Source organism: Cydia pomonella, chromosome 24 (assembly GCF_033807575.1).
Source record: "Cydia pomonella isolate Wapato2018A chromosome 24, ilCydPomo1, whole genome shotgun sequence".
NCBI classification, from domain to species: domain Eukaryota; kingdom Metazoa; phylum Arthropoda; class Insecta; order Lepidoptera; family Tortricidae; genus Cydia; species Cydia pomonella.
The window spans coordinates 12383187-12405898 of NC_084726.1; the positions used below are offsets into that span (position 1 = coordinate 12383187).

Consider the following 22712-nt stretch of genomic DNA (forward strand, 5'->3'; position numbering starts at 1 on the left):
CGAGAAACGAGCAATTACTCGCCCCGCGTGCCAGATGTGCGAGATTTGGATAAGGCAATTTTTAACCTTGCCAAGTACTCGAAGTATAGATTTTTAATACATAATATATTATTTTCATCATTATCACACACAATGAATTTATGAAAGTGAATTTTACGAGTATAAGACTTGTTTTGAAGAAATATAACTTTTGTAACTACTTTTGATGAATAAATTTGATGTTGGTCTCTTTTTATGATATTAACCCTTTACCAGGCTAAGGGAAATGTATTTCCCACATGAAGCACTTCAAACATGTGTTCTATTTTCGATGAGTAAGACTGACATTCCATTGTCATATTTGAACTGTCAGCCTGGTAAAGGGTTAAACCATATAGGACGATATCTTCATAGATAACAATATATATGTTTGGCGGTTTATTTGCAAGAGAGAGAGATTCTATCGGTTCCGGGATGAAATGATGTGTGTATGTAACTTCTAGCGTCGCGCGCTCCGGTTGGCTGCCGTTCATGCATATCATATGCATATGGTCCGCTGCTGCATTCAGGGGGTCTACCGCAAAAACCGAAATTCGCAAATTGCGGGGACTTTTCTCTTTTACTCTCATAAAGACGTAATTAGAGTGACAGAGAAACATGCCGGCAATTTACGAACTTCGAATTCCGCGGGTATTGCGAGGAGCATTTTGCGCCCGCTTTGAGCACTCTAATTTGTTCAAAGTAAAATGGTCGGTCCATGCACGAAATATTCAGCATTTTATTTTACAGCCTATTTAGCTATAAGTAATACAAGTATGTCACCCATAGCCGCCAAGGCGGCTCCATAGTCATGCACAGACGAGGATCACAACGAGGATTCCAATATGATTTGGAAATTACGTTTAAGAAGTGTTATACTCTTACGGTAGATGTCGCTAGGCGCCTCCCTAAGGCGCATGTGAGTGATATGGTGGAAATATTCGCTGCCATCGAGTGAAGTCTTGGTAGCTCAGTTGGCAGAGTGATAGCTTAGTGAGCCGGGTTCTAGAATTCTAGCCTCGCCCCCAATAGAGAATTTTACCACTTTTCATTTATTTCTTAGCTTTGAGGATAAGCGTGAGAGATAATTCATAATTACCTCCTCCAAAAACGTTCCTTCATCCTTGCTCTCCCAAGCGCCCATATTTCTCCAAACCAGTCATTTGCAGCGGCGCCTTATTCTTCACATCATAAGGTCGATAATCGTTTAATCCGACCATTGTTTGGGCCTTTTGTGGTTCGGTTATTTATGTAGTCAGTTAATAGGGACTTGTCTTGGATTTTACTTGGCCCTTTGTCTTTGGAAGATGTTTATGACGTGATGAATTAGCGGTGGCAGATTTTTGTAATTATTCATATTTTGTTATTATTACAGATTTAAAAATATAGATTGATGGGCATTTCTATGTATTTAAAGTTGTACCTGGACATTTTAAATTAGAGTTGGGATTTTTTGTAATATACTCAAAGTCATGAGCTTTTTTCTATTTTTACTAAGAAAAGAAAACCATTTTTTGAGTCCATTTTTCAATATACCCAACCCATAACCGTAACAAAACTTATTGCCTGTAAGGCCTGTCCTTAGATATGATGTCAATGCTAGTAATATTATGAATACAAAAGTAACTCTCTCTGTCTGTCTGTTACCACTTCACACTTAAAGCACTGAACCAATTTAGATGAAATTTTGGTATTTTTTTTTATACTACGTCGGTGGCAAACAACCATACGGCCCGTCTGATGGTAAGCAGTCTCCGTAGCCTATGTACGCCTGCAACTCCAGAGGAGTTACATGCGCGTTGACGACCCTAAACCCGCCCCCCTCATTGAGCTCTGGCAACCTTACTCAACGGCAGGAACACAACACTATGAGTAGGGTCTAGTGTTATTTGGCTGCTGTTTTCTGTAAGGTGGAGGTACTTCCCCAGTTGGGCTCTGCTCTAGATCTGGAATGACATCCACTGGCTGAACCCTACCACACAAAGCGAGATGACATTCACAAGATTTGTTAGATGAGTTTCCCAAACGCAGTTATTCCTTGCAGCTAATTTTCTTTTCGCATTTTTTCCCGAAAGCGATTATCCTAAACACTTTTTTTCTCTGCAGCTTATTTTTAGAGTCGCTTTGCTTCTGATTCCGATTTTTTTTTGTCTGAATTTTAACCTGCAGTGAATTTTTCCTCTGCAGCTTATTTTTACAGTCGCTTTGCTTCTGTTTCTGATATTTTTTTGTCTGACTTTTAACCTGCAGTTAATTTATAAATTATTTTTGTTTCGTTTTGTGTTTTTTTCTGTTTTTTCACCCGTAGCCATATTTCCTAATAGTTTTCTCACTGTTCCGTTTTTTCGTCTTGTCGTGTTATTTTAATGTCCGCGGCCAGCTACCAGAGGGGAGAAGGGGGGGGGGGGTATATTATATATAATTTGAAAAAAAGTCGAATTTGTATTTATGTAAAAATAATCATAATATTTTTTAAAAATTGTGTAGCACCCATATTAATCTTTTAATGTAAGGTACACTCGGCTAATTCCGAAAATCGGGATATTCCGAAAATTACTAATATCACTTATATTCTACTAAACCCGGCTACATTATTTGCTCAGATTAGTGAGCGAGTGAAAAATTCCCGCTTTTTTGACATTCGGAATTAGACGACCATCGCTAACTCTATAATTTGGTGAGTAAATGAATTGACTGCTTTTTGTTAAGGAGATTTTCGTTTTTTAACCATTTTACATAGGCTCAAACTATTCTAAAAATAGCCTGAATTTTATTACATTTTCAGATTTACCCGAAGTGGAGAATTCCGTGTCACAGAGTGTTCCGGAATTACCCGACCTTGTTTTCTCAAAGTGACAGCCAGTGGTTCTCAAACAATCAAAGGCTCAACTATTTTATTTTAGTTTTACAGAAGGTAAATTTATTTGTTGGCCTGAGCCCTCTCGCGCATGAGAGGAGGCCTGTGCCCAGCAGTGGGACGTATATAGGCTGAATTATTATTATTATAAATTTATTTGTTGAAGGTACTTTAAATAAATTACTAATAAAGACTGTTGATTAAGACTGTTAGGTACTTACTTTGAAATTATAATAAGTATCCATAAGACAAGCTAAAATATTTTCAAAGGAACATTATGTTTATCTACCTACGAGTGGATACTTAATTTTTTGTTATTGTTCGAGATGTGCGTTGATTAAAGCTGTTTACCATTGTATTTTCATTTCCAAATCCTTCCCAAAATATACTTTTTTGATGCCAATCGATTCCATTCCTATCTAGGATCAAAAGCTAGTATGGGCCAAAGAAAATTTTCCAGCTATAAAAGCCACTAATCGAAGAAAACTTTTCCCATACAATTTGTATGAAAATGAAAACTTATTTTTCACATGCTATTTTTTTTGCTCTCTGTAATTAGTAAATTCTGCTCCACATGTCTGGAAAAGGTTTTCTTTAATATGTGTATTTTTTTTGTAAGTAATGTACCATTATCATAAGTCGACCTATTGATACTGGATAGAGTGGATAGGAATGAAATCGATTGGCATAAAAAAATAAAAGTTTTCATTTTTATACATATTGTATGTTTTCCTCGATTCGTGGCATTTGAAGCATTTTTTTTTGTCCTCTTTGCAAGTGTATATTAAAGTTTGAGTACCTCAGATTCCTGACTTACATCGACCGGGATATAGACCGTGATTACCTTTTTTAGGGTTCCGTAGCCAAATGGCAAAAAACGGAACCCTTATAGATTCGTCATGTCCGTCTGTCTGTCCGATTATGTCACCGCCACTTTTTTCCGAAACTATAAGAGCTACACTGTTCAAACTTGGTAAGTAGATGTATTCTATGAACCGCATTAGGATTTTTACACAAAAATAGAAAAAAAAACAATACATTTTGGGGGTTCCCCATACTTAGAACTGAAACTCAAAAAATCTTTTTTCATCAAACCCATACGTGTGGTGTATCTATGGATAGGTCTTTAAAAATTATATTAAGGTTTCTAATATCATTTTTTTCTAAACTGAATAGTTTGCGCGAGAGACACTTCCAAAGTGAAAAAAATTGTGTCCCCCCCCCCCCTCTAACTTCTAAAATAACAGAATGAAAAATCTAAAAAAAATATATGATATACATTACCATGCAAACTTCCACCGAAAATTGGTTTGAACGAGATCTAGTAAGTGGTTTTTTTTAATACGTCATAAAATTTAAAAAAAATAATTTAGATTTTATTGTACGACTTTGTCGGCTTTATTGATTTATATATCCATGCCAAATTTCAGCTTTCTAGCACTAACGACCACGGAGCAAAGCCTCGGACAGACAGACAGACAGACAGACAGACAGACAGACAGACAGACGGACATGGCGAAACTATAAGGGTTGACTACGGAACCCTAAAAACGCGTTAGTAAACAAATTCGAGCATGTTAAAAATTGATTTAGGGAAATATTGCGAGCAACAAATATACTACAGAGTAATAAAACGAATGTAAAAAACGCGTTTGTAAACAAATTCAAGCATGTAAAAAATTCGTTTTGGAAAATATTGCGAGCAAAAAACTATACTACAGAGTAATAAAACGAAAGTGAAAAAATGCGTTTGTGAATAAATGCGATCATAAAAGTCGCTACCGAGAAATAGTAAGACAGGGAAATTAAAAAAGTGGGAAAATTTGCGACTGTGAATAACGGCGAAAAGAAAATTATCTGCAAGGAATAACTGCGTTTGGGAAACTCATCTAACAAATCATTCACAATGCCCATACCTCTCTTTTGGACGTAGTTTAAGGACGTACGCGGGTCCAAGCAAGTCCAAGTGGTATGAAGATAGTTTGAGACCCGGAGAAGGACCTAGGATAGTTTTTTCTAATCATAATCACTCCACGCAGACGATGATGTTCAAGAATATCTAGTTTGACTCTTATTAAATAGAAAGAAAAACAAATTGTAAAAATGTTTGGGAGGTTAGCGAATCTGAATTACTTTCAGGAGCAGCAGACGGGTCTCTTCAATGACTTGTTTATATTTTAATTTTACAAATTGTTTTTATTTTTAAATTATATTAAATGAAATTAACAAAAGTTGGAACGTTAGCGATTCCATATAAAATAGCAAAAAAATCGCGAGAGCGGCTTGTGTGCCGTGTCGTATGAGGTCGTAAAGTGATGGCTATCGCCGCGCCCCCGCGCGGCCGTGCTTGGAACTCCGCCTCTTCTTGTGATGCCCGCTAGATGGCGTTAGACTCGCGAACATGCCCCCGGCCTTGAAAGCACCCGCTTTCAATGTGGTTGTGGTGATGTGGATGGGGTTGGCGCAGCTTCACTCTCTGGCGGCATCAAGAGAGGGCAAAGCTTAGTGAAAGCCCTGCGTATGACCCCGCTCGCTGTTTTTACGTCAGCGACGCGAGAAACTCCGTCGTTTCCTGTGAACAAAGCTACCACCCGTCCCAAACGCCATTTGAGGGGTGGTAGATTATCTTCCTTGACCAGAACTAGGGAGTTGTGAACGATATCCTGGCCGTGAGTCTGCCACTTCGTTCTGGTTTGCAGCTCAGAAATATATTGTTTTGACCACCGCTGCCAAAAGTGTTGTCGCATTTTCTCCAGCATCTTGTAGCGTGGGAGCCGACCCGTCTCTGTCGTCAAGTCCTTGTAGGGCGGTGCTGTCAGCGGTCGGCCAATAAGGAAATGCGCTGGAGTTAATGCGGAAAGGTCGTTTGGGTCTGTGGAAAGAGGATGCATGGGTCTGGAATTCAGTAGGGCTTCGGACTGTGCCAAAACCGTGCTAAATTCCTCAAAAGTTAAATTCGCGTTGCCAATAACGCGCTTCAGGTGATATTTGCAAGACTGTACAGCTCTCTCACACAAACCTGACATATGTGGAGCATAAGGGGGGTTAAAATGCAAATTAATGTTATCATTAGCGGCGCACTCAATGATATTACTCGCGTTACCCTGTAGGAACGACGAAAGTTCTTTCATTGCCCCTACAAAGCAACGGCCATTGTCGGAATATATGACGCTAGGCTTACCACGGCGCGAAATGAAGCGTTTAAGTGCGAGTAGGTATCCTTCGGTACTAAGACTTGTGACCAAATCAAGATAAACCGCGCGCGTCGTGAAGCATACTATCAGACAGATGTAAGCCTTTTGAGGTTTAGCTCCCCTACCTCTACGATTAAGTACATATACTGGCCCCGCGTAGTCTACCCCGCAGCTCATAAAGGCGAACCCAGGTTCCAAACGTAATGAAGGTAAGTTACCCATAATAGGTGCAAACGTTTTCGCCTTCATGCGAATGCAGGTTACACAGGTGCGTACCACACGCTTTGCTAAATTAGTGCCTCCGAGAGGCCACCAGCAGTCTTTGATAGTAGCAAGCAGAAGACTAGGTGGAGCATGCAGTAATCGTATGTGTTCACTCTGAAACAAAAGCTGTGTGAAATGATGTTTCGAACAAAGCAAAATCGGATGTTTTTTGTCGTATGTAAAACTAGTCGCATTACTAATACGACCACCGACCCTTATCAGACTATCTGTGTCTAGAAATACATTTAATTTATTAATCCCGCGCGTGTGTTTAACAGGTAAGTTATTTATCATCTTATCATACTCAACAGGAAAAGATTTCATTTGCGAAAGACGCGCCAGCTGTTGCATCGATGCATTCAATTCGTAAACAGTCAGCGGGCCAGTTTTACGATTTATTTTGTTTTTAATGCGTGTGTTGTTTACAAATCGTAAAACATAAGCACCCGCGCGCCTTAAGCGGTTAAATGACGAAAACCTGTCGAATTGGAATACATCGGTGTTAATTTGGCCTGTCATACTAATTGTGTTTGTTTTTATTTCAGGTAAATCAACCGGTATTATTTTGGAAGTGCGCGATAAAGTACTAGGTAACCAGTTAGATTCTGGTTCATGCAAAAAGGGCGGTCCATTGAACCAGAACGAATTGTTGATAAGCGCGTCAAGTTCAAGGCCGCGGCTAACTAAATCAGCTGCGTTATTCTTGCTACTTACATGTAACCACTGCGCGCTCCCGGTTAACTCGTTTATTTCCGACACTCTGTTTTGAACAAACGTTTTAAGCGTGTGGGGTGACATTCGGATCCACCCAAGAACGATTGTACTATCACACCAAAAATAAACAGAATCGAATTTCACTTTAAGCGATTTCATTATTTTTGAGTACAACCTAGCGGCTAACAGCGCGCCTAGCAATTCAAGTTTCGCGATACTGACGGATTTCAAGGGCGCGACTTTACTCTTAGAACACAACAGATGCAGTGTAATGACCTCATTATTATCTCCCGAAAGCGTACGCACATATGCACAGGCCCCATAGGCCGCTTGACTAGCATCACAAAAAAAGTGCAACTGTGTGCAGTGCGCATACGCATTCATTACATAACGAGGAATGCGGAGGCTATGTATGTGTTGTGTATGTGTGAGTATGTATGTACGCCAGGCTGATGCGACATCCTCAGGCACTTCCGAGTCCCAATCTAAGCGGCAAAGCCATAGTTTTTGGAGTAAAATTTTTGCAATGATTATGGCTGGCGAAAGTAGCCCGAGAGGGTCATACATTTGTGAAATGACTGATAATATTTTGCGCTTTGTTATCGGTTCGTTATTATTATCCTGTTGTATTTTTGCCGTGTAATGAAATTCGTCAGTGTTGTTAGTCCATCCTAAGCCGAGTGTTTTACGTGTTTGGGAGGTTAGCGAATCTGAATTACTTTCAGGAGCAGCAGACGGGTCTCTTCAATGACTTGTTTATATTTTAATTTTACAAATTGTTTTTATTTTTAAATTATATTGAATGAAATTAACAAAAATGAGAACGTTGGCGATTCCATATAAAATAGCAAAAAAATCGCGAGAGCGGCTTGTGTGCCGTGTCGTATGAGGTCGTAAAGTGATGGCTATCGCCGCGCCCCCGCGCGGCCGTGCTTGGAACTCCGCCTCTTCTTGTGATGCCCGCTAGATGGCGTTAGACTCGCGAACATGCCCCCGGCCTTGAAAGCACCCGCTTTCAATGTGGTTGTGGTGATGTGGATGGGGTTGGCGCAGCTTCACTCTCTGGCGGCATCAAGAGAGGGCAAAGCTTAGTGAAAGCCCTGCGTATGACCCCGCTCGCTGTTTTTACGTCAGCGACGCGAGAAACTCCGTCGTTTCCTGTGAACAAAGCTACCACCCGTCCCAAACGCCATTTGAGGGGTGGTAGATTATCTTCCTTGACCAGAACTAGGGAGTTGTGAACGATATCCTGGCCGTGAGTCTGCCACTTCGTTCTGGTTTGCAGCTCAGAAATATATTGTTTTGACCACCGCTGCCAAAAGTGTTGTCGCATTTTCTCCAGCATCTTGTAGCGTGGGAGCCGACCCGTCTCTGTCGTCAAGTCCTTGTAGGGCGGCGCTGTCAGCGGTCGGCCAATAAGGAAATGCGCTGGAGTTAATGCGGAAAGGTCGTTTGGGTCTGTGGAAAGAGGATGCATGGGTCTGGAATTCAGTAGGGCTTCGGACTGTGCCAAAACCGTGCTAAATTCCTCAAAAGTTAAATTCGCGTTGCCAATAACGCGCTTCAGGTGATATTTGCAAGACTGTACAGCTCTCTCACACAAACCTGACATATGTGGAGCATAAGGGGGGTTAAAATGCAAATTAATGTTATCATTAGCGGCGCACTCAATGATATTACTCGCGTTACCCTGTAGGAACGACGAAAGTTCTTTCATTGCCCCTACAAAGCAACGGCCATTGTCGGAATATATGACGCTAGGCTTACCACGGCGCGAAATGAAGCGTTTAAGTGCGAGTAGGTATCCTTCGGTACTAAGACTTGTGACCAAATCAAGATAAACCGCGCGCGTCGTGAAGCATACTATCAGACAGATGTAAGCCTTTTGAGGTTTAGCTCCCCTACCTCTACGATTAAGTACATATACTGGCCCCGCGTAGTCTACCCCGCAGCTCATAAAGGCGAACCCAGGTTCCAAACGTAATGAAGGTAAGTTACCCATAATAGGTGCAAACGTTTTCGCCTTCATGCGAATGCAGGTTACACAGGTGCGTACCACACGCTTTGCTAAATTAGTGCCTCCGAGAGGCCACCAGCAGTCTTTGATAGTAGCAAGCAGAAGACTAGGTGGAGCATGCAGTAATCGTATGTGTTCACTCTGAAACAAAAGCTGTGTGAAATGATGTTTCGAACAAAGCAAAATCGGATGTTTTTTGTCGTATGTAAAACTAGTCGCATTACTAATACGACCACCGACCCTTATCAGACTATCTGTGTCTAGAAATACATTTAATTTATTAATCCCGCGCGTGTGTTTAACAGGTAAGTTATTTATCATCTTATCATACTCAACAGGAAAAGATTTCATTTGCGAAAGACGCGCCAGCTGTTGCATCGATGCATTCAATTCGTAAACAGTCAGCGGGCCAGTTTTACGATTTATTTTGTTTTTAATGCGTGTGTTGTTTACAAATCGTAAAACATAAGCACCCGCGCGCCTTAAGCGGTTAAATGACGAAAACCTGTCGAATTGGAATACATCGGTGTTAATTTGGCCTGTCATACTAATTGTGTTTGTTTTTATTTCAGGTAAATCAACCGGTATTATTTTGGAAGTGCGCGATAAAGTACTAGGTAACCAGTTAGATTCTGGTTCATGCAAAAAGGGCGGTCCATTGAACCAGAACGAATTGTTGATAAGCGCGTCAAGTTCAAGGCCGCGGCTAACTAAATCAGCTGCGTTATTCTTGCTACTTACATGTAACCACTGCGCGCTCCCGGTTAACTCGTTTATTTCCGACACTCTGTTTTGAACAAACGTTTTAAGCGTGTGGGGTGACATTCGGATCCACCCAAGAACGATTGTACTATCACACCAAAAATAAACAGAATCGAATTTCACTTTAAGCGATTTCATTATTTTTGAGTACAACCTAGCGGCTAACAGCGCGCCTAGCAATTCAAGTTTCGCGATACTGACGGATTTCAAGGGCGCGACTTTACTCTTAGAACACAACAGATGCAGTGTAATGACCTCATTATTATCTCCCGAAAGCGTACGCACATATGCACAGGCCCCATAGGCCGCTTGACTAGCATCACAAAAAAAGTGCAACTGTGTGCAGTGCGCATACGCATTCATTACATAACGAGGAATGCGGAGGCTATGTATGTGTTGTGTATGTGTGAGTATGTATGTACGCCAGGCTGATGCGACATCCTCAGGCACTTCCGAGTCCCAATCTAAGCGGCAAAGCCATAGTTTTTGGAGTAAAATTTTTGCAATGATTATGGCTGGCGAAAGTAGCCCGAGAGGGTCATACATTTGTGAAATGACTGATAATATTTTGCGCTTTGTTATAGGTTCGTTATTATTATCCTGTTGTATTTTTGCCGTGTAATGAAATTCGTCAGTGTTGTTAGTCCATCCTAAGCCGAGTGTTTTACTTTGACAGTTATCGCCTAAACACAATTCACGTGACGTAATTTTTGACGAGGAAAATTGCGAAACGTCAAAGTTAAACACCCATTTTCGGAGTGGGAAACAGCCTGACTGCAGTACGTCGGTGACCTTTTCACAGATATCAATTAAAGCGTGTTTATCATTATTTCCTGTAATTAGGTCATCTACGTAGCAGTCTTCTAGTATAGTGCGAGAGACCGCTTCGTCAGCACATTCTTTTGCCAGCTGATTGAGACAGCGGATGGCCAGAAAGGCCCCAGAAGAAGTACCAAAAGTTACCGTGTTAAGTTGGTAAATATTTAGCGGCTCCGAAGGGTTCTCTCGCCACAAAATTAGTTGAAGGTTCCGTTGGTCTGGTTGAATAAGGACTTGCCTGTACATTTTTGCTACGTCTGCGCAGGCAACGTATCTATGCTCGCGAAAACGTAACAATATAGAAAAAATATCGTTTTGTATGGTCGGCCCGACTAGTTGCAAATCGTTCAGGGATTTCCCAGAACTAGTGGGCATTGACCCATTAAAAACAACCCTTAAGCGTGTAGTGAGACTATCCTTTAACACAGAGTGGTGTACAAGAAAGCAATAAGGCTTTGTGTATGTGTGTATAAGTGACATGTGCCCTAGCTCAATGTATTCGCGCATAAAATCGCAGTACATTTTTTTGTGCTCCGGGAGACGCTCGAGTTTGCGTTCTAAAGATAAGAACCTACTCCTAGCTATATCGTAGGTATCGCCGAGCGCATCAGCAGATTCCTTTAAGGGTAAACGTACCAAAAAACGACCATCTTTATCGCGTTGCGTAGTCGAAGCGAACAGCTGTTCACAGGCGCGTTCGTCGTCAGTCAGTCCGTCTCCCATCTTAGGAACCTCCTCGAGCTCCCAAAACTGTTTTAATTGTGCGTCTAAAGTTTGCGTGAAATGACAAGTAGTTTTATTTAATTTAATGCGTTTATTATTAATCGGACCCACGACGATCCAACCAAGTTTAGTATCTTGTAAATAAGGCCCTTCTGCGAGAGGAATACGATCCTTATTTAACAAGCCCCAGAAATAATCACCGCCTAACAATATATCAATATCTGACGATTTGAAATAATTAGGGTCCGCGAGTTGAATATTATCTGGAATGCGAATGGAATGCGCGCTTATTGCTGCTGTCGGCAGCGGTTCCGTTAAGACAGGGAGTACCATGCAATTGATGCGTGCATGGTAGTCACCTGTAATAGACTGTAGGTTAAGTTGACACGAGTGTGTGGTTTGCGTGATTAATTTACTTAACCCTGAAATATTGTAAGTGGACTGTACTAAAGGCGTTTTTAATTTATCTATAAAAGATTGTGCGACATAACTGTGTTCTGAGCCATTATCAAGAAAAACTCTAGCCCTATGTAATTTATTGTTACTATCGGCAACTGCTGCTATTGCAGTACATAATAATACCGGTTTTAACGGCGGTGAGAGTGTGTGCGAATTAAGTGTAAGAGTGTGATGAGTCGAGGTGGCGGGGACAGCGCTTGTCGGTGGCTTGTTGTTTACATTGCCAGCCGAAGCTGATGCACCGTCACTGTCACTACTCAAGCTATGTATCAAGCTATTATGTTTTTTCTGGCAGATCCTACACGGACCAAAAAAGCAGTTGTCAACTGTATGACCAGCGCGAAGACAATTGTGACATAGTTTCTTATCTTCAATCAATTTAACTTTGTCGGGAACAGTTAAATCAAGGAAACTATTACACGAATAAAGCGGATGATTAGCGCTGCACATTTGACAAATGCGAGGCGAAGTGCGTTTGGAACTGGATTTGTTTATGTGTGACTGTGAAACTGTGGAGCTAGAAGCATAGCTATGCGTTGCGTTTAAATTGTGTGATTGTGACTGATTTGATGGCTTTTTAGTGTCATGCGAATTTGAGTGCGTATTTTTGGAATGATTAGCCGAAATAGATTCCAACATATCTGCACGATTTTGTAAAAAAGTAATCAAGTCAGTTAGCTTAATGTGAGAGGTAGAATCTTGCCGATTAAAGTTGATTGAGCCCTTGTGCTCCTCCCACTCGCGTTCCGTAGATGCGTCTAGTTTCGTGACAATTAAATAAATGACTAACGTGTCCCAGGAGTCTGTAGGTTCTCCTAGGGTCTTTAGGGCACGAAGGGAACGTAGCACAGAGTCAATCAGCTTTCTAATCTGTGTAGCAGATTCTTTATTTAATGATTGCGTGTTAAAAAGTGACTTTACGTAATTGTGTGTTAGTAACCTATGATTATTGAAACGGTTTTCGAGAAGCTCCCACGCGGTCGTATAGTTCTCTGCTGAAAATTCCAAGGACTTTATTACTTGCAAAGCGGTGCCGGTTAAGGCTGCGCGCAGGTAATGGAACTTTTGTATGGCACCCAGGTCCTTAGAATCGTGTATCAGAGAAGTATACGTGTCCCTAAACCCTAACCAATGCTCGTACGAACCGTCGAAGGTGGGGAGTGATATTGTAGGTAATTTAACTTTGTAACCCACGGAATCTGTGCTGGCAGGGGCAGCGGCGCTGCCGTTAGCAACAGCGAGACTGTTGCCAACGTCAGCTAATTCGGACGCTGCGGCCACTGTTTGATAATATTGCCCCTCGAACTCTTCGCGGTAATCTAAATGCTTAGGAAGGTCACTCGGATCTGCTAACTCCTCGATTCTAGTTTGAACGACATCGAAATCTTGATAATAGCTCGCGGCATTATTTATGCGTAATTGTAACTCAACTTTTTGGATATTCGTTAAATTAGCCTGATTAAGCGTAGCGACATATTTAGCGAACAACGTGCGTTTACCCTTGAGTGTGCCACGTCTTTGTGTCAAGGTACGCGAATCGTTCATATCGAGAGTTAAAGTACTTGGAGTCACTGATGTTTTAGGAGTAGTCATGGTGTGTGTGAGAGAATGTAAAGCACTTACAGTTTAATCCCGAAACTCGTTGTTGACTCGTAATGGCGGCCGTGTGCACCACGCGGCACGTGCTCGACACTGGAAGGTTACAAAATAGACACGGTTTTAGCACAATGACGATTGAAGGGAGAAGGTGAAGAATGGATGGCCTGACCGTTTCTTGCTGATCCTGGCGCTGGTTGATAGCTTCCGGCTCGGAGGTCCAATGTTTGGGAGGTTAGCGAATCTGAATTACTTTCAGGAGCAGCAGACGGGTCTCTTCAATGACTTGTTTATATTTTAATTTTACAAATTGTTTTTATTTTTAAATTATATTGAATGAAATTAACAAAAATGAGAACGTTGGCGATTCCATATAAAATAGCAAAAAAATCGCGAGAGCGGCTTGTGTGCCGTGTCGTATGAGGTCGTAAAGTGATGGCTATCGCCGCGCCCCCGCGCGGCCGTGCTTGGAACTCCGCCTCTTCTTGTGATGCCCGCTAGATGGCGTTAGACTCGCGAACATAAATATTATACGACATTATTACACAAATTGACTAAGTCCCACAGTAAGCTCAATAAGGCTTGTGTTGAGGGTTAGACAACGATATATATAATATATAAATATTTATAAATACTTAAATATATAGAAAACAGCCATGACTCAGGAACAAATATCCATGCTCATCACACGAATAAATGCCCTTACCAGGATTTGAACCCGGCACCATCAGCTTCGTAGACAGGGTCACTACCCAGGCCAAAACGGTCGTCAAATATCTAAATAAAAAATCTTCTTCAATTTATGATACCACACTAGATTTAAATTATTTACATGCGACGAAACCTCTTAAAACTAAAATTTAAATTCTTTACTTATTGCGCACACAACCTACATACGGCCCGATGCAAAAAATGAAATACGATAACGATAAGTTCTAGTTTAGACAAGTTCTCAAGTAGATATCGTTTGTATGTCGTATAATTGACAGTAGCAGCTCGATTCGGACAACCAATGTCACTTTGACGTTAGAAATATCGTAAATAGATCTTATTGGGATCACAGCGGAATCGAAATAAACGTCAATTTTGACATGTCGTTTAGTTATCGATCTTTCCAAGATCTTAAACGTGTCTTAATCATTTTTCGATTCGGACTAATACTTAAAAGATATCACAGCAGTCACGTAACTAAATTGATTAAAACCAATCACCTATCAAAACGAGAACATTACATACCAAACTATATGAAAACTAAACCTTTAAAAACACATCGGTTTAACCGCCCGCCTGCCCAGCTAATCCGGTTTAGAGCGGTATGATCCGGTTCGCGCAAACGGTTACCCGGATGGGTGCTTTGTGGCCTTTGGGTTTAAAAGGAATAGTGGGAGTGGATTTCTCACATGTATAAGATTTGCAATAACGAGTATTATTGGAATTATGGGTCTGTGGAAATTAAGAGGAAAAGGGAAAAACGCTTCACCTTACAAACGTAGTCCCCATTTTCCCCTCTGGATATTGACATTATGGAACTATAGCTGATGAATGACTGCAGAAAATTTGGAAAAAATACTGATTACTTTCTTTAATAAATCTATACTTTAACAAACTTTTGTATTTATGGACTAGGAATTAAAATTTAAGTCAAGTAAGAAATTAATTAAATGATTACATATTTGATTAATTTTGGAGTCATGTCCACATTATTGCGAGCAATGACGCAAATTTGTCCGATCTCTGGTAATAATGTAATAAATATTTAATTATAAGATTTCTGCGCCCTTGCAGGGTCCATATTATGTAATGACGTTATATGTTCGCATTATGTCTTTGTTATTTCATGAGTACCTATTTCGATAACCGAAGAAAATTATTTGAGTTGTTGAAGACTAAGTATGGCTCTCTACATGAAGAAGTATTCAGAAAAACTACAGCGAGAATCGCCTCGTAAAACCGCGGGGAGCACATATCAAATTCTGTCAGGTCGCGGAACGTTCGCATTGTTGGCCGAGACGGGTGCATTTATATCCGGATAAAAAAAACAACGGGTTCCACTCCCGGAGTGCCGGCAGAAGTGAAAACTTGTATATTAACTTTGTGCATTTTTGATATTTTGGAATGGTTAGGTAATAATTTTGCACGAATTGCTTTAATTATCAGTATAAAAGTACTATCATTTATGTGGTAAAATACAGTATTCATTTATTGCTGTCTACTGGCTTCAATGACATTCAGGGCCGGATTTAGGGGAGGGCAACCGGGGCTACTGCCCCGGGCCTCCACAAAAGAGGGGCCCCCACAATAGAGAATTCGGAAAAATTACTATTTTATTTGGAAAAAATTTGGGGCTAGGGTGCCTCCACTCCTTCATTGCCCGAGGCCTCCAGACCTCTAAATCCGGCATTGCTGACATTGTAACAGTTTTTCGATCAGGTCACGTGTCCGTCTTACCTATTTTCAATCTGACGAATCTGTCGTTCACGTGACCTGTCGCGAGTTTAACATTTTTTTCCCATCACAAAAAGTGCACAGCGCCGCCAAATAGGTTATCACTTCAAAAAAAAGATTTAGATTTTATCACACAAAAGAAATATAAGTTATGATAGATTCCTAAAATGATCGGCAAAGTACTCATAGGTCTACGGCGTATTTATTATGATTTTCTCAGTATGTAACAAAACTGCTTCGTAGACCTTTACATACATATATAGGGTTCGTAATAGCGTAACGAAAATTAACTAATATTAATTATAATATGCTCTAGGGGTACGGACGTGGACCGACGGGGACACCATGGATTATTTTATCAAAAAGTGCAGGTCGTTTTTCAAGACATGCGTCGCTTAATGAAATAATCCGTCGGTCTCTTGCCATCATCAATGTGCCTGCTCTTCTTGAGCCGACTGCCATCATCAGGGATGATGGCATGAGGCCTGATGGGGTATCCTTGGTTCCTTGGAGCTACCTGTGTAGACACACTGGCACCGTCCCACCTCCAACGGACTAATGTAAAAGCGGGCAAAGTGGCAGAAAGCCCCGCAATTTTAAAACATTATACATATAAGAGCCTCGGTAGAGAGTACCATTTTGTACCATTTGGCGTTGAAACTACGAGATCCCAGTGCGCACAAATTTATTGCAGAAATCGCGAAGCATCTGGTTGAACTTGCGCACGAAACATATCGTAACGTAACGTTTGATTCTACTTCCCACAAATTGTCATACCCCGGGTGTATATGAATATCGATTCTTAAGAATGAACTCCAAAAATCTGTTTCAGATGTCGATATTTTTTACTACCGGACAGCCAACATTTTTGTTGGGATTTGTACTTGAGTGAAAGTTATTCAGTACATTTAATTAGTTACCCCCTTATTTATAAACGTCTACTAAGGTTGACAAGCCGCTAATAATCCTTTGTCCCTTTCCATCATACCAATACGTCGGAAAAAGCAAAAGAATGAAAGGCACTCGTATTTTTCACGTTTGTCATAAATATAAATCTTAAGACAAAACAAAACAAACAATGGAAACAAACCGCACCCTTGCCGAAAATAAAAAGGGGCATCGTAGTTTTTGTGTAAAGTTTTACTCTGAGCCATCAGCGGACGTACTAAAGTGGGCTTCCCTGTATTTTCATGACTGGGAGAAGATAGGTTAGGTTGCCTTAAGGTACTGTTCAGATTCTGAGTACACCAAGATTACTGCAGCAATATTGCAGCGTGCTGCAAATGTCAAAATCCGGGCAGCATTATCGATTCTTTTATTTACTTAAACTTTATTGCTCAAAAGAAAACTTATCTGTATCGGTTTTCTGTAAGGTGGATGTACTTCCCCAGTTGGGCTCTGCTCTAGATCTGGAATGACATCTGCTATGCTGTGCCCTAACACAAGGCGAGATGACATTCACATTGCCCATACCTCTCTTTTGGACGTAGTTTAAGGACATACGCGGGTCCAAGTCTAAGTGCGGCTACCTTGAATATATCGAAAACTACTTACTAATATTACTAGTATTCCACAACACTTAGACTCTAAGAGTGTTGTAGAATACTAGTAATATTAGTAGTATATAAGCAGTTTTCGATATATTCAAGGTAGGCGCACTTAGACGGCATGGCGCACTTCTCCTACCTCATCTTACCTTTGTTTTTTCTCAACCATTTTAAAAATGCACCTCTTCGAAGTTTTACAGTTCCAAACAGGACTGCACTTGGTTAGTGTGAAGAGAGCAAAGCATGCGGACACTACGTTCTTAACGGATGGGAAGCCAACCAAGCTGAAAGCAGGGATATTATCATTTGTCATTGTCAAAATTGATGTTTTCTCCCACATTTTTGATATTTCCGGCACCGACCCAAGAAGATAGCCTCTCTTTTTTTTTATACTACGTCGGTGGCAAAGAAGCATACGGCCCGCCTGATGGTAAGCAGTCTCCGTAGCCTATGTACGCCTGCAACTCCAGAGGAGTTACATGCGCGTTGCCGACCCTAAACCCCCCCCCTCGTTGAGCTCTGGCAACCTTACTCACCGGCAGGAACACAACACTATGAGTAGGGTCATTGCTGGGACGAGTATGAGGCAGCAATAACAGCATCCTGAGGATGGTAGCTGGACGCCTCGACTGCCCTATATTACAGTACAAAATAATTAAGTAGGTATTTATTTAAATGTCTACTCACTTTTAATGTTATAGTAAATAAGTAGGAATGTTACAATTAGACTAACACTTAGTTTATAGGTTTCCTAGCTTAAGTAATATTAACAATTATTAAATTAAATTATTCATTGCTGCCGCAGTATTGGAAAGATTCGCAAGCTTTTGGTAATTTTTGGTAGCTTAATTGGTTAAATGCGATCGAATCGGTGTTCCGAAAGGTCGCAAGTTCGAGTTTTGCCCGTAGCGCTGAATTTTTGGGGTTGCTAGGATTGTCTCGATGAGTATTAGTTGCCCGAGGAAAGAAAAGTACAGTCAGCGATAAAAGCTTGTGCCAAAAAATATTTTTTTAGTAAAATACTTATTTACTCTCAGATTCCCCTTTAAATAATAAATAAATAAATAAATAAATATTATAGGACATTATTACACAAATTGACTAAGTCCCACAGTAAGCCCAATAAGGCTTGTGTTGAGGGTACCTAGACAACGATATATATAATATATAAATACTTAAATACATAGAAAACACCCATGACTCAGGAACAAATATGCATGCTCATCACACGAATAAATGCCCTTACCAGGATTTGAACCCGGGACCATCGGCTTCATAGGCAGGGTTACTACCCACTAGGCCAGACCGGTCGTCAAACCCCATCCCATCCCCATCCCCGTCCTTTACCCATCACCATTGCTCCTCCGCCCTCCGCCCATCACTTAAGACGAAAGTAGAGGGCCCACGCAAAATCGCCATTTCATACAAACGTAATCCTCATTTTCCTCTCAGGATTTTTTTTTAATACTACGTCGGTGACAAACAAGCATACGGCCCGCCTGATGGTAAGCAGTCTCCGTAGCCTATGAAATCTGACTTTCGCTACTAATTTTTACATTTTTTTTTAAAGCGGCCATGTGCGAGTTGGACTCGCCCATGAAAGGTTCCGTACCATTTATGACGTATTAAAAAAACTACTTACTAGATTTCGAACCAATTTTCGTTTTTTTTTTATTTTTTCAATCTCTTATTTTGGAAGTTACAGGGGGGGGGGGGGCACATTTTACCACTTTGGAAGTGTCTCTTGCGCAAATTATTCAGTTTAGAAAAAAATGATATTTGAAACCTCAATATCATTTTTTAAGACCTATCCATACAAAAGCTATGGCCCCACACGTATGGGTTTGATAGAAAAAAAAATTTGATGTCAGTTCTAAGTATGGGGAACCAACAATTTTTTTTTCTATTTTTGTGTGAAAATCTTAATGCGGTTCACAGAGTACATCTTCTTACCAAGTTTCAACAGTATAGTTCTTATAGTTTCGGAAAAATGTGGCTGTGACATAAACGGACAGACGGACATGACGAATCCACAAGGGTTCCATTTTTTGCTTTGGAATACTAAAAAGTCAAGCGCATGGGCATAGCAATGGTTAATATACATTAAATTATGTAAAATCATTTTCCATAATGTCAATATTCAGAGAGGAAAACGGGAACTACGTTTGCATGGAGAAGCGACCGTCCCCTTTCCTCTTAACATAATATTTGTTGTAGCATTTTGACTGATTACTCAAAACTTATGATAGATGACCGTTGCAATTAAGAACGTTTTAAAAGTTTAAAAATTCCCGACAGATCGTTAATCTTACATCTAGCATCAGTTAAATACGGAGTTTCGTTTCGTTTACATTGCTTCTTCTATTATATAATACTAACATTTTCTTTATTTTTTTGTTACACTGTTACTAACTATATGGATAGTTAAACACGAGCTGGCGCTTTTTTCGCACAAAAACTTAGCCTCACTGTGCAGAAAGGGAACGCGGCCAGTGTCCTGGGAACCAGGGATCGGAAACCGGTATTTTTTGTATGGGAACGAAAACGGTATTTTTTCGTTCTTTGTTAATTACTTCATTTCTAATTAGGCAATCTAATAATACGAAGTCGTTATGAAAACACAACTGAGTCCTACATTTAGAGTATAAAATAAACCGAAATATATGGTTATTTCGATGTTTTTGCAAAAAACCGGTTCCGATCCCTGCTGGGAACAATGCCTCAGGCTAATTTAGGCTTAGTTTTTTGATAATTTAATACAACTTTGAATGTTTATAATTAAGTAGAAAACTATATGGATCTGCGTCTGAAATATAGATTTCAATTCAATTCAAAAATATATTTTTATGACTTTCAGGCCAATTCGAACAGACTCTTAAACATCTGAATGATGTTATTTACTTATAGTACGTCTCGCTTATTCCAATACATCCACGGACAAGTACGAGCAAGATGCACGATAGGTAGATAGATAGATAAAAACTTTATTAGTTTCCACAACATACATATACATATAGTATTTGTATTGGAATGAGCATGTTCCGTGCATGTCTAAACTTTAAAGAGCCATATGTACTGTAAAACGTTGTACGATACACGTGCGAATAGGTACTTAATTCGCAACACGTGTTGATTGTAATCACACCCTTCGGTCATGTTTTAATTTATCAACACTCGTTGCGAATCTCCTATTTTCTGCACTTGTATCTTAAATAACTATTTCCATGGGGTCCCAGCGCGCACTAGTTTTTTAGAGAAATCGCAAAACGTCTGGTTGTAACTGGTGACCGAAGAGCTGGCGGCTTCCTCGCACAACGTATTAGTATTGCGATACAACGAGGAAATGCCGCCAGCATCCTTGGTACAATGCCTCAAGGGCCTATTTTAGGATATAAGCTAGATAGATAGATAGAATACTCTTTATTGGCACACCTCAGTAAAAATATACAAGAAAAATAAACCATTGATTAAATTTAGAGGCAGACAACAGGCGGTTTTATCGCTAAAAAGCGATCTCTTCCAGACAACCTTTGGGTAGCGGAAATAGAGAAGTTAATGATAATAAAAAGTAGGTGTTGCTAAACCGTTATGAAGCCTAGATTCACACACACAATTACAGTGAATAGTAATCATCTGTATATATCCATTATGTATATTGTTATTGTAAATAAATCTTTGTTTATTTTCTCAAGAATCGAGACAGAAGGAATTTCCAAGAAATTGAACAATTGCAGATCCTCCAGTTTTGTATTTTAAAACAAAATAATGTAACGTTCAATGTATATAATCCATTCACTCCATTCATTCCGGACTACAACAGATCTTTTGTGTAGTTCTTAAAAGGAACGCTTTCCGATACAATGAGTATTCGCATCAGTTTACGAGCACGGGTGAATTAATTCCTCAAAGAAGAAGCAGGTATAGTCCTTCAAGCTGTATATGTCAGTAGTAATACAAAGCAAAATAAAGTATGGTATCACTAGGAAAATAACAAAAGCGGCCAAGTGCGAGTCGGACTCGCCCATGAAGGGTCCGTACCATTTATGACGTATTAAAAAAACTACCTACTAACTAGATCTCGTTCAAACCAATTTTCGGTGGAAGTTTGCATGGTAATGTACATCATATCTTTTTTGTTAAGTTTTATCATTCTGTTATTTTACAAGTTACAGGGGGGAGGGGGGACACACATTTTACCACTTTGGAAGTGTCTCTCGCGCAAAGTATTCAGTTTAGAAAAAAATGATATTAGAAACCTCAATATACCCCACACGTATGGGATTGATGAAAAAAAAATATTACCCCCAAAATTTTTTGTTTTTCTTTTCTATTTTTGTGTGAAAATCATAATGCGGTTCACAGAATATATCTACTTACCAAGTTTCAACAGTAGGAGTTCTTATAGTTTCGGAAAAAAGTGGCTGTGACATACGGACGGACAGACAAACAGACATAACCAATCCATAAGGATTCCGTTTTTTGCCATTTGGCTACGGAACCCTAAAAAGCAGCAATGTACATTGAACAACGAACAGCTGCTAGGAAAATCCAAATATGAACAAAATAATTCCACAGATAATAAGATATAAATGACACGCGATTTTCGAACAACTCAAACGTAGTGTTGCTTAGCCGCGATTTTACAAATTTGCCGTCTTTTTCTACTGTCAAGTTTTGATTGACTTATAATCTTGCAAGAGAATCGGCTAGAATGAGAAAGTTATATCTGTATTACCATCTCACTCTAACATATAACTGCTTCCAGTGCTTGCAGGACTGCGATGAGATTAGGATCGTGAGTAGGTCACCATCAGATATATCAGAGAGGCCATGGTGCTCAAAAATATCTGCAGATACTTTAACGTCTTGATAAAAAAGGCTTTAATAAAGGAAAGAATATAAAGTTCGTGCCTCGCATAGCTAAACTATAGAATGAGCTGCCGCTTGCAGTATTTCCGGACCGGTACTACGCCTGGAAAAAGCGTACAAAATCTTAAAGGCCCGCAAAACACTTACCCGGTGCTGCAGGAGTCCATGGGCAACGGTAATTGCTTACTAAAGAATATAAGCTATAATATACTACCTATACATAGTATATCATATGTTGAATAAATCTCGTACTACGTGGATAAATAATTATAATTTTTGTTTCTATTTTTGTGTGAACATCTTAATGTGGTTCATAGAATACATCCACTTACTAAGTTTGAACAGTATAGTATAGCTCGTATAGTTTCGGAAAAAAGTGGCTGTGACATAATCGGACAGACAGACGGTCATTGACGAATCTATAAGGG

General features: G+C 40.0%; 1 protein-coding gene across 1 annotated transcript; it reads right to left on the reverse strand.

The window, feature by feature from the left end:
* Positions 1–7799: 7799 nt before the first annotated feature.
* LOC133530893 (uncharacterized) lies at positions 7800–13944 on the reverse strand. Its single transcript, XM_061868950.1, has 2 exons — positions 9046–13944; positions 7800–8505 (listed from the first exon to the last, which is right to left on the reverse strand). Exons 1-2 carry the CDS (start codon positions 13418–13420, stop codon positions 8063–8065), a joined length of 4818 nt encoding a protein of 1605 aa, XP_061724934.1. The 5' UTR covers positions 13421–13944; the 3' UTR covers positions 7800–8062.
* Positions 13945–22712: the final 8768 nt, after the last annotated feature.

Bases quoted from the DNA above. Each gene is read 5' to 3' on its own strand.
- LOC133530893 (XM_061868950.1), bottom strand. From the start codon at position 13,420: ATGACTACTCCTAAAACATCAGTGACTCCAAGTACTTTAACTCTCGAT. The intron at 8,506-9,045 runs GTAACTTACCTT...CTCTTTCCACAG, and splicing joins AACGTTTGCACCTATTATGG to ACCCAAACGACCTTTCCGCA.